The sequence below is a fragment of the Vipera berus genome, assembly GCF_964194415.1.
Source record: "Vipera berus genome assembly, chromosome: 6".
NCBI lineage: Eukaryota > Metazoa > Chordata > Lepidosauria > Squamata > Viperidae > Vipera > Vipera berus.
Genome location: NC_138208.1, coordinates 70,955,430 through 70,974,901, shown reverse-complemented (window position 1 = coordinate 70,974,901; position 19,472 = coordinate 70,955,430). Strand labels below are relative to the sequence as shown.

General features: G+C 37.9%; 1 protein-coding gene across 2 annotated transcripts in view; it reads right to left on the bottom strand.

Moving 5' to 3' along the window:
* Positions 1 to 19,472, bottom strand: part of HIPK2 (homeodomain interacting protein kinase 2) — a 146,117-nt gene that overhangs the window by 5,869 nt on the left and 120,776 nt on the right. For both annotated transcript variants that reach the window (XM_081331054.1, XM_081331055.1), the window contains exons 9-14: positions 17,087 to 17,208; positions 11,873 to 12,015; positions 11,023 to 11,202; positions 7,037 to 7,318; positions 2,694 to 2,941; positions 1,233 to 1,393 (exon numbers count right to left, since the gene is read on the bottom strand). In XM_081331054.1, the coding sequence (XP_081187180.1) occupies positions 1,233 to 1,393; positions 2,694 to 2,941; positions 7,037 to 7,318; positions 11,023 to 11,202; positions 11,873 to 12,015; positions 17,087 to 17,208 (1,136 nt within the window). The remainder of the gene's footprint in view (positions 1 to 1,232; positions 1,394 to 2,693; positions 2,942 to 7,036; positions 7,319 to 11,022; positions 11,203 to 11,872; positions 12,016 to 17,086; positions 17,209 to 19,472) is intronic.

The window sequence follows — 19,472 nt, the reverse complement described above, 5'->3', positions numbered from 1 at the left end:
CCCCAGAATTATGGAACCAGCTACCAGTTGAGCTCCGGACGGCGCCCGATCTCCGCTCCTTCCGCCGCGACCTAAAAACATACTTGTTCGAACAAGCCGGCCTGGCCTGAGGGGGGATTGGGGGGGTTATTATTATTTTATTGGGGTTATTTATTATGTATTAATTGTTCTTTTAACGGGCATATATTTAATTACTTTTAACTTTTGTAATTTTGTATTTTACTCTTGCCCTGTACACCGCCCTGAGTCCTTCGGGAGAAGGGCGGTATAGAAATATTAATAAATTAAATTAAATTAAATTAAAAGGGACAGTTTAACAAAATCAAGAAATTGAGAGCAATGGAAATGGATGTACACAGCCTACTTTTCTACCTTTCTAGTAGAGTATTCAGCAGTTATATTTTTCTCTAAAAATCATGCCTTAATTCCAGGGACCGGAATTGAGGAGGAGAGAGACTCTCAGGCAAAGGATGCTTAAAAGAGTAATTTTTCTCTACAGATTTCCTTCTCCCCATCAGCTTCTTTCCATGTTGGATTCTAGTTAGGAAAAGTAATTTTTAAAAAGTAGCTGAAGGATTAAGGATTCCATTTGGTCTGCCAAGTTTGTACAAGTGCCACACTATTTCATTAACAATATGAGAAAACCCATATGTCTGGTTTTTGTTGTTGTACAAGTGACCGGTGCAATCGCTGAACATGTGAAGAGGTCCTTGATCCAGGAAATTTACAATTTACAATTCAGTGCAAAGAAAGGGGAAAGAAAAGAAACAGAATAAACGGTGGAAGAATACACCTTTATTCCACTTTTCTGTAATTATTTCTGTTACTGTAGTTTAAGCTATAGCAATGTGATTTTCTTTTAGATTCACCAACTCTAAAATGCATGTACATAGTCACTTGCATTCACATTCTGCCTAATTGTTCTGCAAGTTAGGCATAATCCAAGCCAAGAACATGGACGTTATGATTTACAAACCACAATCACAGGATGCAACCAGGAGGAAAACACTATTTGAACTCAGTTATTGAGATCCAGACCTCTTGCATCTCTTGAATGAAAAGTTTTCTACCTACTCCTTCCACTTCTCTCCTTTCTAACCTTTGATCCATGGCATACATTGACATAGCTAATTTTGAGTAAACTGATCTCTATGGAATTAAGTTGCTGTGCCTGGATTGTAATGTCCAGAGGTTATTACAAGGCTTTAGGGGCTCATTCACCCCTGGCTTACCTGGCTGAGATTAAGAGGCTGCTGCTGCTGGAAGTGTGGTCCTGGCCGCTGCTGCCTATAGGCAATGGCTCCAGATGAGCTCCCTGAAGAGTGACCACTGGTGGAGGTCACAATGCTAGAGGACTTTGACTTACAGGAAGATGAGTGGTGACTGGTAGTGACTAGAGGGGAAAAGAACATAGATTTATTATTGCATTCAGATCTATAAACTTCAGCAGCTTTCAGACGTAAGACTGACACAAAAATTAATGCCAAGCTCCCTTCCTGGTCAAGTTACACCTTGCTTTATTCCTATTTAATCCATTACGAGTTAAGAGTTTGGGGAGAATGTACAACCTGCCTTTACAAAGCTACATGCGTCTCTGAAGACCTTCAGGGATGAGCCAAAAGTGAGAGAGAGAGAAAGAGAGAGAGAGAGAGAAAAGAGAGAAGAGAGAGAGAGAGAGAGAGAGAGAGACACTGGCTCAATATCATCCAGCTGGTTTGGGATAAAGAAGTCATGGTCTCCTCTTTCTAGTCTCATGCCTTAACCATTACACCAAACTGGCTCTCCTTTATTTATCTTAATTTAATAAAAATTATATTTTATAAAGAATAATTTTCCTTCTGGCCTTTCCCAAATCTGTATCTTGGCCTATCCTGTTTGGACGAATGCAATATTCAGCATGTTCTTCAGAGATCAAGCATGGATGGGCCTTAGCATGGAAAAAAGGAGCAAGGTGTCATCATCACTTCCGCTAAATTCCAAGGAAGTGGGTTTTTCCCCCTAAAACTATTTGCATCTGGAGCTCTTCCATGTTGGCTTTGGAAAATCATCTCTCTCTCTCTCTCTCTCTCTTTCTCTCTCCTTTCTAGAGACTACTCTTCACAATTGGTGGGCTATTTATCGTTGAGTCTGACAGAGCATGAAGGAACTAACTAGAGAATCCTAAATACCGATGAGGTGGGAGACGTAGGGACTGTACATGTATATCATGACTCATGTTCCCACTGGAATTATTTATCCCCCAAAGGCTGACCAGAGATGGCCAAATCATATTGAGCATGATTTCTGACAGCTACCTTGCTGACACAAAAGATACCAAAGAGCTGTTATTTCTGGCTGCATTTTTTAAAATTTACTTTTTTAAAAAAACCAAGACAAAAATCATGGAGAGGCCCTATTAAAGGCAAACGCACCATGGACAGTTTGGGGGAGATTTATACACTTATCACCCATTTCTGCCTCTCTTCCAGTCCTCCCCCATGGTCCCAATAATGGTAAAGAAAAGTAACATGGATAGAAACTTCCCAAAAAAGTCCTGATTTTGCCACCACTCTAAGACTTCATTTTTGGCTGGCAACAAGACTGTTATCTCTTTGTTAACTCTCTCTTCCCTGCAAACATGGCACGCTAACCACAACCACTAACCACCTTTCATTTAAGTCTTTTTATACCTTGATGATATACAGCCAACTTACCTGGTACCAAGCTATCACATTCTACTAAGACTTCGCTGGCCTGGGTTTTCAGTGGTGGTACAATGATCGTTCGAGGATTGCCATTACAGTGTGACTCTGGTGCACCCTTTGTGTCATAATTGTTTCCATTATTGTTTCCTCCACGATGTTGTACTGCATATGGACTGTTGTGGCCAGAGGAATCAGAATATGGGGAATCATGCACAGTTACACAGCTGATGACATTTTTTCTTTGCTTAGACAGGTGGCTGTAAAATAAAATAAAATAAAATATTTATGTAAGACATTCCTATCTGGCAGTAGGTAAAAGCACAGTCATGTTCTCAATAGCACAGCCTTAAAAAAATATGAAGCACACTAAAAGACCTGCCATTCCATTAGGTTATCAACACAAATGGCAGAGCCAGCTTCTCTGTTAAGCTGATAATGACTGGCACTGAGGTAATAGAGGAGGTTCTCGTTTTCAGAACTGTGTAAACTTTGCATTCTACTATATTTCTCTAAGAAAACATTAAAATGGAAACTCTCATCTTACACAAATATTTTACTTATTTTTCTGCATCCCAAAACTTTATATTTTCCCTTCCTCTTTCTAAAAGATTCATTTCAGCTTCTTCTGCTTGTTTAATGCAGGGAATGGATCTTTGAAATAGTACTTTAAAGCAATGTTTCTGAACCTCAGCAACCACAGCCTCACATCCAGCATGTGACCCTCTGGCCTCCATCGAGAGCCTCTGGAACATTGCCAGATTGAGCTGGCATAATCTGTTTTTGCACTGCTGTTTTGCAGAAGTAGCAATAGAAAGGGATTTGTTAAACCTCTGAGAAGCAAGAGCATACCAATTTCCACCCTTATAATCTCTTCAACTGCCAACTTTGAAAATTACAAAACACCCGTATCGTTGCATCACTTGGATCTCTGTAGTGTTTCGAAGCCAAAATACTTTAAAAACAAAAAAGAGGACTTCCAGGCCGAAAAAAAACCTTGTCTGCCTAACCTCTTCATTAGGGACAAGGTGCAACCTCCAAAAGGTCTTCATTTTTATGTACTATTCAGCTGAGACAAAAATGGGGAACTACTAGTCTTCCTTGAGACTGATGGATTTGCTGGGCAAAGTGATTATAATAGGTAGCATTGCAGGATCCAATCGGGGATGGTCACCAAGACCAGAGGTTTAGTCTTCCAAGCTTTGGACTTGTGCTGGAGCCCATAATGTTTTTTTTCCTCCCAATTTGTGTGAACAATAGAATTTCTTTCTTAAATGTAGAACAATGGGAAATTGATTTTCAGGAGTGTTCATTTGGATTGCTATGGAGGCTTATCTGGATAATTTGCAGTCATCATCCAGTTGTCTTTGAAATAAATAGACTAGCATAAAGACTAAGGCGACAGTCCCTGGGACCCATGAGATTTGCATCTCCTCCTCACAGTAGTCTCTGGAGTGTGTGCCAATCACTACTTTTCTGTTCAATTTATTTCAAATGTGGTTTTGGAGAAGCTAAATGAAGGTGAAATCCAGGATGCCTGTCACCTTACACTCCCAGAGGAAAAGCAAAAATATTGCATGAGATGATGATGATGATATTATTAATCGGTATTGCTTTTACACTTACAACAGTGTTCAGCATACTTGTCAACCATTCCCAGCCCATAATTTTCCTAACTTAGTTCCACACTTAGAAAGTTGCTGTTTGTTCCATTAGAAATTAAAAAGTTTTCCCAAATAGGCAAGCAATAGTCATTCATTCATTCATTCATTCATTCATTCATTCATTCATTCATTCATTCATTCATTCATTCAATTCATTCATTCATTCAGTTTAAATGGCCACCCATCTCAAATACATGACTCTTTTTGGCTAACTATTACACACAAGGTAAAAGCATTATAACAAACCAATAAATAACATAGCAGTTGAAATAAAAGATCAGTTAACACAACCATGATGGGGGCTCAGCAACACACCCAAAGCTCCGTCTCAGTAGTACAACCAGGTCTTCAAAGGCTTACAAAAAGGCCAGCAAGGTTGGGGCAAATCTGATCTCTGGGAAAATGAAGTTCCACATAGTGAGTTAGTTATTGCTATGGACTACATGGCACTCCATTTCCAGAGAACCTTACAGTATAAATAGAATAAGATTAAAAATCAAAATCAATTAATACAATATATTCACAGATTCTGAAACACCAGCATTTTGAGAGAGGATGGTCTCATGAACTGGTGGGATTCAGCCAGTTTGCACCAGTTCGGCAGAACCGGTAGCTAATTTTTTGTTGCCCAGGCCAAGAATGGACTTCTGGAAGCGGCATCCACAAAGAGAACCAGTTGTTCACATATTTGAATCCCACCACTGGTCTCATGCATTCCTAAAGGCCTTTCCGAAGAGCCATGTGTTCACACTATTATATTACTAAGGATAAACTGCAATAGCATATGGGAGCAAATGATGGCATTTGTGTGATGACATAATTACACAATGTCCCACCTTATGTACCTGGATCAGACATTGGGACACAAAGATGGAATGATGCCTTTGTGTTATAACATCACCATATATCTCAACATTTTATTGCTGTTGCAATTTGCTTTGATTGCCGCTGGACACAATTCCAGTAACCTAGTCTTAGTAAAGAATTTGTATTTATAAAACACATATCAGGAATTCGATCACTAATTCATTGATCAACAAGTGAACTCTGAATTATATCCCCTTAAAATAAAAATATTCTTCAGCTGTACAATATACTCAAGAATTTTCTCCATTAGATGGCACACTTTTACTATATTAGACCAGAACATAACGCTGTCTTCATTACATGGACACTTCTTTCCCTACTGTTTTTTCCCCCCAAATCATGACAATTGATTACCTATAAAGTGTTTATTGATTAAAAACTGTAATGCAAAATGTATAGGTAAAATGATGGATTAAAGCAATTAACTTGTTCCTATGTCTATTTATTCAGAAGCAAATTCTCAGCTCCATCAACTTACATTAGCTATGTATGCATTGATTCTTTTGTACTTTATCTCCATTAAACATAACATTGTATATATTAGAATACAGATGAATTAGGATAGCACTGTTAATGAAGAAAAAATGACTTTTCTAATATGATTTTAAGATTTCACCTGTACTTATATACTGATTGACAGTTTCTTTGGAGTTGAATGTAGGATCCACTAAATTCAATAATTTCCTAATAAGAAATATTGAATTAGGAATGCTGCCATAAATAATGGATAAATCATATAAGAATACTTATTGCTTTTAATATACTGATTAATTATATTTTAATATAGAGATCGATTGCTGTATATTGAAGTCAAAAGCTTATATTTTTCTACTGCATATTATTTTCTGCTTTGGGTGCTTGCATTACAGAAATATTGCTTAAAGCTACTAAAAATAACTACAAATGTCTACCTCTATATTTTATATCACTAGAAGAGATTTTTTTACATGTTGCCTGATAATTGTTTAAACCTTAGTTCTGAAGTTATCTGGGCTTAGAAAAATTCAACAGTATTAAGGGCAAGAGTTCTATAGGGAATATTTTAAACTAGATTGGAAACTTGAAAAAAAATCCCGAATGAAGGCCAGGAAAACTGCTTTGTTATATTCAGGTAATCAGATAACATGGCACCATTGTGGCAATATCCAAATCATCATTATGAAATCTGAAATTGATCTTTTAGATTTAAATACCATTCTTTTTTCCCCCAACTCTGGCACGCTTGTCTATATCACAAATGCAGTTAAGGACCTGATTTAGATTTAAAGATGATCTGGGTTATTTTTCCCAAAAGTTCTGATATTGTCCAGGAAATTTAATGATATTGAATTACCTCTGGAGGAAAAGTGGGATTTGTATACCAATCCCTAATAATCTGAAAATAGTTTTCAAATGCTATATATTCTTCTAGGCTGCTTCTCTGCATGAAACACAATCACTTTTGTAGCAGATTGGGTTGATCAACCAGGTTGTATATATTCCTGAATCCCTTTTTTAATAGCCCAGAAATCATTTCACAATATATTTTTTTAATTATAGCATTCACATCTTTTAAAAACTGTGCCCAAAAAGTGAATAGATAAGGGATAAGGGGAAAAGGCCTTGCCAAAAATGTTAGATCCATGCAAAATGCAGAGATATTTTTAAGTCAAGTTCCTAACAAACTGAAAGTAACCAAGAGAGAAGCTGTGTTAACTAAAATTAATGGATTGGCTCAACTCAATAACAAAGATTAGCTGGTCGTTCAGTGATAAATAACCCAGAATTCTAAAACCATGTATACCTATATATTTCTGCTGACCAACATATATGATGCCAGCTTACTTTGTAGGTGCATGCTTCTGTTCCTCCTCCTCATCAGTGTCACTGCTAATTGTGATAACACTGACTGTGGGGCTGGGGGTGTCAGGGATGACTATTGTTTGTCTCTGTCGTTCCCTTGTAGTACTAGAAGGTCCGTCGCCCCACCCACACGTGACGGAGGTGCTGCAGGCTGGGCTGTTGTGCACCACTGCACAGCGAGGAGGGGTGTTCTCCTTTACTCGCTTAGACCGCTGCGGAGAGCTGATCGTCTGAGAAGAAGACACCTCAAAATTGGACATATTCCTGAAAATAGTGTCAGGAAGAAAAAAATATATATTAAATGCACGCAAACAACAACACAATTTTTTTTCAAGATAACCTCTTGTAGATCACAATCCACTTTATAGAAAAATCTTACACACACACACAGGCCTGTTGCTGTTGTGGAAAATGAAGAAAGAAAGGAAGATTTAAAATACAGGTAGTCCTCAACGTACGACCACAATTCAGTCCAAAATGTATGTTGCTAAGTGAAACCCTTGTTAAATGAGTTTTGCCCCATTTTACAATCTTTCTTGCCTCAGTTGTTAAGTGAAACATTGCAGTCGTTAGTAACATTGTTGTTAAGTGAATCTGGCTTCTTCATTGACTCTGCTTGTCAGAACGTCACAAAAGATGATCACATGACCCCAGGGCACTGCAACTGTCATAAGTATGAGTCAGCTGCCAAGCATCTAAATTTTGATCATGTGACCACAGGGATACTGCAACGGCCATAATTGTGAAAAATGGTCCTAAGTCATTTTTTTCAGTGTGATTGTAGCTTTGAATGGTCACTAAATGAACTGCTGTAAGTTGAGGACTACCTGTAAACAGATAGGAGACACAGAATGACAAAAATAGTGACTACTATTTCATTGTGCTCTAGCGGAGCTTCCTTATCTTTCTGATTTTGTTCCTGTATGTGCTAGTTTGCCTTGTGCTCTCTTCAGCAGGACACATATTTGTTTAAATATTCTGTTTTTCTTCCAATCAGCTCAGGCTAACATTTGAATTAAGGCAGGTGAACGGTTTTGATTTAGTGTATTGTGCTTGTAAACTAGTGCTTGTAAACTAAAATTTATGATTTCTTCCTGTGATATGAAAATTTAGCCAACTGTGATTTGCTAAACAAACTATTCCATAAAACATTGTGTGAGCCGGTCACTCAAACTTACCAAGGCTGAGTTCCAGATGCCTGCCAGGTCCCCACTGATAGTTACTAAATACTGACAACTGTGAGATGCCATGAAAACCCGTAATATCCTTGACACAGTCTGGATTTAGTCATTCAAATCATGGTTTACTGACTAAGCCAAAATTGGTTGGATTCATGCAATGCACTACATCAAAGCTGATAGTTTAATTTAGTAAACCTGGATAATGTCATTTCAGAGCAAAATAGAAAAGCTGCATTACCCTTCTACTGACCCCTTTCAGGAAATTAAAAGGCACCTTCCAAACATCTGCACCCGTCAAAGAAAAATGTTTGCTACAAAAGTTTCTTTAAAGCAGTGTGCAAAGTCTCTGATTCCTTAACCTAAACGTGTATTTTCCTAGCCCAGAAAAAAATAGTTTGACTTCATACAGGTTCCGTGAGGGAACTTACACCAAAATCAAAAGCCTTTCTTCTTGCAGATCTGAATCCTACATATTTCTAAAATTCATCCATTTATGGTGTTGCTTTGTTTAGGAAGCAGAAGCATTTGGAACACTTAAAATGCAGTTCTCTATGGATCGCAAACTTACATTTGAAAGCTGGACAGAATTTGGGAAGGCACTAAATTCCTCTTGGACCTACTACTTACTCTCCAAGAAGCCAACCTACTTTTACAATCACTTTTTTGGGGGGGTTGGCGTTCCAGTGTGATCTGCTACAATAATCAAAAGTAAGCTAAGTTTTACTTCTGGCAAAAGTATTCTGCAGCCAGCCTTTGTCCGAGTGCTCGGATTGGCATGAGAGCAAACAAAGAGCAAGCCGGAACATTATCAAAGGGAGGGGAATTATGGACATATACACTGCAATGAGTCCTTTGCATAACAAATGACTGAACAGTAGCATTCATGGTGCCTGCTGAATACCAATGAGAGACACAGAGCACTCTTTTCTCCAGAGAAGTGCATCACTCGTTTGTATAATGTATTATCATGCCAAGCAGATTTCAAGCTATAGAACTGGCACATTCTGCAAGGGCCTCTTCTTATCTCCCACCTCCCCAAGTAAATATCATGTGTGTGTGGGTGGGGAGATGGGGGAAGTTTAGCAGGCCAGGATGTGCTAGGAGAATCCGTTCCCTGTTTTCATGGTTGACCAGGCTTTTGCAGTCCCTATCCTTTTTTTCACATGGGGAAAGGCAGCTGGAAAGCACTTATTTATAAACAGATGGTTTTTAAACAGAGACTGTTACAAATTCATTATAGGTTCTCTGGCCTCAACCAGAGTAAGCAAGTAAGGATGCTTCCCCATTTTATAAAGTGTGGAACTATTTCAATGTTTTCTCCTATTATTGAGAGTATTGTAGGATTCATTAAAAGTAATGTTTTGACAGCCACATTGATTAGATTCCATTCTCAAGAGGCACAGTCTGCAAATGTTTTGAGTGTTTCCTCTGACAAAATGCTGCTACACCCAGTTGGAAAGAATACTATAATATCTAAGGGAGGGTTTCATACATGATCTGGTACTTTGCTCATAGGCTGATGTCACCTATATTATGGGCCGGAATCTTAGTTGTAAAGGAAATCGTGCCAGAAAAACAATTTATAGCCAACCAAATGAAGACCTCACCTAAAACATCCATCCTCCAATCAGCAATATCTCTGACCAGAATGATGGTAGACATCACTGATAGGCAAAACACACATCACCAAGCCTTTGCCTCTGGTTTGACCACCTCTTACAAGTCTCCCTTGCTCAGCATCATTTTTCTGGCTGATGTTCAGATGCAGACAGGGGAGACTGTGGAGACAGGAGCTATCCCCTCTCTTTCCCATGAACTCCATCCTGGTTCATGGGGAGGTAAATAATGGACCATTGGTATGACTACTCTAAAAAACTTCCTATGTTAAAAATGTTTTCCAATTATCTAGGGCAAACTCAGATCAGCTAGTGAGTTATTTAATCCTGACTTCTGGACTTAGTTTCCTGTATTCACACTTTACAGTCTGCATCTCAAAATGTAACATGGTAAGATTATTTGACTCATATTAGACCCATTCAGATATTGTTATTGCAGGAATGCTCATCAGTTGAATTAAAGCTCACCCCACTCAAATGCCATTGGGTTCATGGACATTAGATATTCAGTGTGAGTGCCTGAAAGGCAAAAGCCTATACAGTATGCACAGGCAAGCTTTTTCTTTTGTACATTGTCAGTTGGCAATGAGGGGAGATTATTGCGAGCATTCACGTGCTATGCATTTTGAGAATAATGTCTGACTTGAGCAAATTTGTGTTGTATGTGGGAATGTGCATGTGGGAATTCAACAGTGCCACATCTACCCTGGGAATATCTCTCATGAAAGGGATGTGTAAGATAGTTTGTATTGAACCATTTGAAATTTAAAGCTTTTTATTCCAAACATAAAATGGACTGTTCTGTATATTTGGGAGGTGTTCTGAGCTCAAAAAAGAACATTCCCCACTTGAAACAGAATTATTTTGAGTTCATAACACTTCCCAAGTGTTTGAAACAGCCAATTTCAAAATCAAAACAGCTTGTTCCACACTCAGAACAGGATATGTTTAATTCATTCAAACTTTTTAGTATATTCTGATTATCTAAAGATTTTTTTTTCATTTTCCAAAATCCTTTGTGTCTGCTCAGTGAGAAGAAAATGAATGAACTGATTGGGGTCAATAGCTCCATACTGGATCTCTCCTCTCTTTTTAACCAACAGACTGTATGAAGAACAGACAAAAGCTTGCTTGTCTCTCTCCCACATGGATCACCCTCCCACCCCCATACCTTGCTGATGATAGGTGCTGTTTGGTCTTCCTTGATGAGGTGGTGCTGGTTGGTTGTTGCCTCATGACATGAGCTACCCCCACATTTAAAGGCTGGGCTGCTGGAAGGGTGACATGACTTGTTAAAAGTGCAGGTTGTTGTATGATGGGATTGTAATGGCTACCGTGAGCGTGTGTATTTCTGTAAGGAGAGAAAGGAAGTTGGTATATTTAAAAAAACTATTCAGAAATCAATGGCAACACCTTGTATCTGACAAGCATTTTAGAAATAACTTTCACTTCTTTCCACGTTCCCATTCCCCTGAACTCCTCCTGTATTTGAGATAATATTTTAGTGCAGCTGCAATAACTTTTCCCAATGTCACATCCAGACAGTGTGCGCTTTCAAGTGAATTCTTAATGTTCTCCAAATCATAGTACTAGACCAAGTTCTGTGTGGTATTCAGGAGCTCTTGTGTCTTAATTTAAATGTCCCATTAAGGCAACTGGTTTTTATTATTAACTATCACAACAAACTATTTCTTGTAAAGCTAAAAATGTTCTCTGCTGCTTACTGAGCCATTTGGTATCAGTTGCTTCTGTGTCTAGACGAAAAAGGCTCGTGTGAAAACAACCTTAATTTCAGATCATTGGAACAGATGAAGGATGCACACATGGTGAAGGTCTGAGGGTAAGACAACCCAAAAGTGACATTTGATAATCTACCACTTATGGACAAATCTGAACAACAGAATAATTGTAGGACAAATCATGGGCCACGATGATGAGGAGATAGCTATAACTTTCAACTATGAACAATGCTTAGCTCCTGCAAACAGCCTCCCATGGAACAAGGTTTCTTTTCTGTTTACCTCCAGTCTGCCAGTGGTTGAGTCCCTGCCATGGTCTCTGGGATTACAGTAGCATGCTGGACTGAGGTGTGAGTAGCTACCCCGGTCAGTTGCTGCCAAGCTGGAGGAAGCAAGATTTGCTGAGTGCCACTAGGCCACGCTTGCTGTGGATCAGAACAGAAAATAGTTCTCGCTATTATAATCCACTGTGTTCCGTGCTAACAAACCTTACTTATAATCAGTTTTTAAAGAGCCTTTTACAGTACTGAATAAAGAGTCACCTTAGGGCAAGACGGGTGGCAAACAAATTTAATACATAAATATAAGAATAAAGAATAGAGGAGGATAATGCAGGAATAAGGTCATATGCAGATGTTGGCCTATGGGAATACTATATCTGAGCTGCAAGAATCAGCCATTCATTAGCTGGCAGCAACAACTTTCCGAAAGTGCTGAGCCTTGCCGCCCTCATAATCACTGTAAGCATGCCCATATTCCAACTGTTATCAAAAATCCTCCACCTATTTAGATCACTACCAAGAGTAATGGGAGGAAAATGGAGACAAGATTGGTAAAAAGAAAAAAGGAAAAGGAAAAAAGAGAATATCAGAAAAAAAGAGAATGATCAAAAGATAGTGCTACCCATCACTGGCATGTAGCTTTCTCTAGAATACTCCCAGTGGAATGCAGTTTTCAGATGAAAATTGTTGTTCCATAACATGCAGCAGATTAGCACAAATCAGCGAAAAACATTCCAACAACATAGCTAATTTAGTAGCAGTAGTCAGGAACATGGATAAGCCATGAAAATACTTCCTCAAGATTAAAATAATCTAACTTTAGATCATTCTTAAATCAAACTAAGCATGAAGGCAACATCACTAGCATTAAGCAATGATCTTAATAACCTCTTATTTCAAAGTAGGTATATACAGAGCACTCAATAGTACATAATGTTTATTTACAAATACATTCACTGAATTTAGTAGGCCTGTCTCCAATTTAAGATTACATTAGGTTGCATCCATTCTCCAAAGTACATTTGTGTAGGTATTCATGCATTTAATGTTTATTTAAAGTAAACTCTACTAAGTTCAAGGTTAATTTTCCTCCATAATGGAATCTAGCTACAAGTCTACACTGAGATATAATTTCATCCTTATGCCTTCTGTCTAATGAACAAATATCTTGAGCTCTCTCCTTTCTTGGTAAATTCTAAATTAACATTTGGCAGCGTTACAGTATTTGAGCCTTCATTCTGAGGGCTAAACAGCTTCTCTGCTGTGTAAGCATCATTCTGTAGATGTTGCCACCTAACAGAGGTGTAAGTACAGATGGCATCACCTAAGACAGTGGCAAGTGTCATCTTACTCAAGTGACTCACTGTTGGAAATAGGTAAGATTTTATACATAGGTCATATTAGGATTCCTCCTACATGCCACAGCAGGGCAATTTAATGTCTTCTGAGTACAGCCTGAAAACATGGACTCAGAGTAACTCAAGACCTAGATTTTAGATAAACAAAGGTAATTGGGAGAATTCAAGTCATAGGATAATAAGGACATGAATGGTGGCCCCTGTGCAAACCAGAGCTATTTCAACAGGAATCCAGAGCCATAGGCTAAATTCATGCAACAATATTAAGCTAAAACCCGATGGGCTACTTTGCAGTTCAGTGTATGATACCAGCCATGGACGTAAGCTTTATTTATTAATTAAAGACTTTTTGTTCCATTCAATCATATCAGAGTCTCGGAAACCGCCTGAACTTCCCTGTAGTTGTCTTAGTAAGGTTTTTCAAAAGTGGTTTGCTATTGCCTCTTTCCTAGGGCGGAGAGAAAGTGACTGACACCTAGAAAGATTGTGCCTAATGTGGGAGAAGAATTCACAGTCTCTGGGTTTCTAGCCTGATGACTTAATCACTACCTCAATCTGGCTTTCAATTAAGGGCTAGCCCAGGCTCTTAATGGCTCAGGGTGCTTCCCAGAAATATGTGCATTTTAAGACAAATCTTAAAACATCACTCAAACAATAAAATAACATTATAAAATAAAAAATAATGAAAAGCAATTTAAAACAGAACAATTAAAAGATCTGGTTGAACAAGTATGTTTTAAGATTCTTCCTAAACCGACAAGAAAGTTGCACTTGTTACAAATCCAATCAGCCTATTTGTTCTAGAACACAGACATTGCGACAGGAAAAGCAGAATTAACAGTCAAAATCTACCTACAGCAGGACAATTGAAAGGTGCCCCGCTGATGATCTAAAAGTGAAGGGCAAAGTGTATGGCAGTAGCCAGGTTTCTGGTCAGTTTTCTGCAAATTCAGACAATTGAGTTGACTTGATTCAATACAACATGGTTCAATTAACCACGATTCATGTCTTGTGCAAAGACTGCATGAAGATTCCTGGAAAATATCAGATGCTTTCTCTTCTCTTTCTGCATGCTTATATAATAATTCCCGTTACTTTCAGCATTATCATATGAATTGCAGTGAATGTATGCATTAGGCACAGCCCCAAAGTTACTAAGAATATATCTTCCCCAGTTGACGTCTCCCACTTTCCAGGTACCTTTTCCCTTCCTTGTTCTTTCTTTATGAACTTAGCATTTCAAGTTTCATTATTATTATTATTGTTGTTGTTGTTATTTTAAAAAACCTCACCTATGACAGCCTAACTCCCTTTTCCCACATACACATGCACCCTCATAGGTATGCTAAATATGTTTTACAGAAAATAGATTTTTCAAATTCCTTGGTGCAAACAGTTTCTCAGTTTCTTTCTTCCAGCTTTCAGAGTGAGATAAAGCCGACTCCTGCCTTTTAAAGAAGCAGCTGCTACCTTTCCAAAGAAGCAGCTAGAGTGGCCTCTCACATTTTGCACCAGTAAGCAGATAAACCTGCCTCTCTGGGGTGAAAATGGACTTGTGGAGGCTGGTTTTTCACCTGCTCTATCTAGGCCTTCCAGGCAAGATATTGACTCAGGCAGTTGTATCACATTTCCAGTGGTAATCAACAGCTATGAAGATGTCACACTAACTGTGGTCCATCAGCCTACAGAGATTATCGCAAAGCATCAGGCATCTACAATGTCAGGCCTTTGCCTCCCTCTTCCCCCATTTGCCATGAGAGAACCCAGTGTATCTCTGACAGCTGTAGAAGTGATTAGAACATTCCACAGGGACAGCTTTCCATTTCACAGCATTTTTTTTAAGGGCCAAGTAGCAAGCAAGCTGAACCTGAAACTTCCTTTTCCGGCCTCCTACTTCCTACCTACACACTGAAAGAAGGGAGAAGCAGGAACAAGGCATGGAGGTGCAACTTTTCTTAGCAGGCGGCCATATTTTGGCCTTGGAATGGTGTGCTAGAGAAAACACAGTGGGCCCAAGAAATAAAATACATTTGGTTTCATTTACATTTGTATATGTAATTCATTTCCAATTATGTCTTTAATTATATTCCTCTTCGGCCACATTAAAAAGAGAATTTGGCAGATATCTAGGGAGGGTTCCTGGAGCTCGACAGAGTCCTGAGGCTACAGGTGGTGATTATGGTTGACGTCAAGCAGGGCTGGGCTTAGTTTGATTGGCTTTGTAAGGAATCAAAGCATTTTGTTTTTTTACAATTTTACAATTACTCCTACTGAAGATATGAATCTAACTGACCGAAAAGGATAGTATTAGGGCTGGGTAGCATTTTGGAAATTTTTGGAAAAGTTGCTTGAGAGAATATTAGAATCTGAATGTTCTGACCTCATTTAATTCTTGGAGCGCAGCCCCTAATATATCACTCAAAGCCCAAACATGACCTCTGACTCCTAAAGACGTTCCATATTCCTGATTCAGATGCTATAATTACTACCTGAACAATCTCCCCTGCTGCTTTATCTGATTAAGTGTTAGTGATTAAGCCTTTGCATCAGCTCAGTATTTTTAGTCTGTCTGCTGTAACTGCCAACTGTAATGCAGCCAACTCAGAAGCCTGTCAAATGTTTTGGGTCTAATTTGTGTGATTACCCATGCGCAGAGCCAGACAATTAATCTAATTTTACAAGGTACTTCTGTCCAAATATTTTACATATTGATGTTTATAAAATTTTAACTTTTCATGGAATATTTCAATGTTATTTGTAAATATGACAGTTATCCTTCACATGTACTTCTTGGAGAAGGATGGCAAGTTTTCACAGAGATGGACTCCATTCATATCAGTCAAGTGCCCTTTAACAATGACCCGTCATGAGGACAGAAGATCATATTAAGTTGAATGAAAAGAAACGACACATGTTTTAAGTTCTACTCCATATTGTTTTTCCCAAGATACGGGAGCCTGGAAGCACAAAAAGAAAAGCAACTGATGCTGGAAAGGAGATCCAGGCAAGGCAGTGATTTGCAGGATTTTAGAATCCTCTAGTATCCAAGAACACTGGATTTTCCTGACATAAACCCCACATTCACTTTTGTGCATTGGTGCATAATAGTGTTATTTGAAATAAAAGGCAGCTAAACGAGATAACTAGCATTCCTAAGGATCTGCTTGCAAGCATCGTATTTTGGGTGAGGCCAAACTTCCTAGGAAGTTTTGAGAGCTGATTATTAAATGGATAAGAAGTCTAATACCTATTTTCAAAAGAATCAATTGATGCAGACTGCCTTATGTTCATTAAAGAAACTTCTTCCTTTACATTGAAAAAGCATGAGAAAAAAACCCAGATTTTTCAGCCCTAATTTGCAGAACATTTCTCCTTTGAAAGTGGTATGGCTACCATCATTCTAGTATTGTTATTTCTTGATAAGGCTTACTAATCAAATTCCGAGAGAATTGTTCTTGGAATTAACAGTTTCTAGTCTTAGACTGCTACCAGAAATAGAGTCAGCTCAATGGTCTCTCTAGCTCAGTTTTGTTCTTGCTAGTTTGATGTAGCCATGTTTAACTGGAGCATTCCTACTTAATGGAAGACAAATATGGAAATCAAATGTATTTGCAAAGAGCTGTTATCATGTGTGGCTGGAGGCAAATGGCTTAAGGAAAAATAGAGATGGGTTTTTTTTGTCTAATGTCTCAAATTCCCAGGAAGCTCTTCCCTCCACAGATAAAAAGATGAAAGGTCAAATAACATCATGCACATTCTCAAAATCCATAATAACTTCCACACGTGAACCTCTCTTCCTTATTGACAACTCTGTCTAGTTCCTTAAAGTTTTTGCGTGGTCCAAAATTATTATTTACCTGTGCTAAGAGGCCTGGTTGGATCTGAAGAGGCTGAGCCCCAGCAGCCTGAGTGACTATGGGAACTGCATTCTCCATCCGGACAGAATAGCCAGCATGCTTTGAAGGGGAAGTTTGCAATCCTGAGCCAAGAAAATAATGGAAAGAAAAGGCAGTGTTAGACAATACGTATCTTTTTAAGGTCAATCACCATCAATAGAAAGCACATCTCTGAAAAAAATTCCTTCGATTTGGCTCCATGGTACCAGGTAAATCTGTGCAAACTTCAAATGATTTGAAAAGAGGTGTTTAAAAAAGAGGTGTTTCATGTGAACACAATACCTGAAGTTTCTGTAAGGTTGAAAAAGACACAACCACTTTAATACGTTGACCGATTAAAGCAAATGCAGCTCATTAAAGCAGCCACATCTTGTCTCAAGCTTGAATAGAAGATTAAACAATCTACTTTTAGGAAGGGATGTATCCAAAGTTCCAGGCTTTCAAATACACCCCCCTTCTGAATAAACTTCAAAATTTGTATAATCCTAGCATCAAGATCCTTCTTAAAATTGTTCTGTAGTTGTTGGTATTATATTTTTTGGTTTATTATATATAATTCCTCTCTCATTTGTTAATTTATTGAATATGTTAATATTTTCAGAACAGCTTTGAGGCAAACAAGTTAATCTTTTATCGTGGTAGAAATTTTACAACTTCACTGTGCAAATTTTCCCATCAGCCAACTGCTCTCTTCCACTTGGCAAAATTTCCATTCTCTCAACACAAATAAATAATTTGAATAAGCTTCTTCATTTGTTCTTTCACTAGCCAAGAATAGCATATATTAAGATATTTTCAGTATCTGCCTAAGACATTTATTTTCCAGTAGAAACTTTTGGAGTGAGGTTACTTGTTTTTTTTAAAAAAATGTCAGTGTTGTATTGGGAAGGGACTTTTTAAATCATTTTTATTGTATCCTCCCCACGGTCTTTATTAACACTTCTAGTTTGTCTGTTTGCTTTAACTTGTAATCTTCCATGACAGATCTGGTTATTGGGCAGATGAGAAATAATTATCTTTGTTATTGTAAAAAAATGTGCCAAGTCCCCTCAACATTGTGTTCAGATGCCTCAAATTTCTCAGGAGGTGACAGCATCTGATTGACCTCATTTAGATTCAGAAACTTTAGCATAGCAGAAATATTTGGAAGGAAAACTACAGGGAATTCCAAGACTGTGGAGTAGATGAGAAGTTGGGGGGGGGGAAATACCATCCTCAGAAAAAGCAGTGGCAAAGCTCTTCAATTCTATTGCCAAGAAAATAGTTTGGACCTGTCCATAAAGTCATCAGGAGCAGAACTAGAATTGAAAGAGACTTTTACTTTTTATTATCTCCACTTTATCAGTTTCTCTTGAATTCCTCTTTTCATCTTACCGTTGTTAAAGACTTGATGTATTATTCCAACTGTGTTCCACCTAATGCTGAATAAAGCTAGATTTGTTCAGTAAGATTTCATCGTCTCTCAAACTTAATTGTATAGATCTGTAGCTTGCTTTGAAAGCTAATCAGAACTCCTTAACAGAGACTCCTGTCCAAATGCCATAATCAGGTGAAATGTGGTCTGATCATTCTTAGGAAAAAGTGCTAGCGTGACTCTTACACATGGCCATAAAAGTGGAAATGTATCAAAAGCCTGCATCAAATTTTCAAACTCAACCTGCAAAATACTCTGGTCCTTCAGGGAAATAAGATGTTTTAATGGGAGTTTTCAGATAAATTCTTGGTCCTGATTAATGGATAGTCAATTAGAAAACACCCATGGAAGATTACTTTTGTACATGATTACTTCTGCGAAACTATTTTATGTGCAGAAATGGAAATATTATGAAATACCCACAACAATGGTTGATGAAGAGGACAGAAATGGCAAAATTAACCTGTTCAATAGAGAAAGTTCAACAACTACAGTACATTATTAGTGACTGGAAACCCCTTTTGGACTTTTTGTTGACTAAGAAAAATAAACTTGTGATTTATGGGTTTGAAGATTAGAAAGGGTAGCCTATGGAAAGAAGGAAATTATAATGAAATTTTACAGAGAGAGCGCTAAGTAATATATACATCTATAACCACTGTCAACGATTGAAGGCTGTTTCTTTGTAATCTTTTTCTTTTCTATTTCTTGTTCCATTTTCACTCTTTACTATTCTTTTTATTGTCTTTATTTTCTCTTTAACAATTTTTATTTCATTACAATTATTTTAATGAGATACATTCTTGATACCTTTAAAAATATTTTTTTAAATAAATAAATTCCTGATGCTCTTTTTGTGATCATGAAAATTTTATTGCTTCATGCTGTATTCTAAAATTTTAAGCTATGTTTTAAGTTTTATCTTTAGGATGT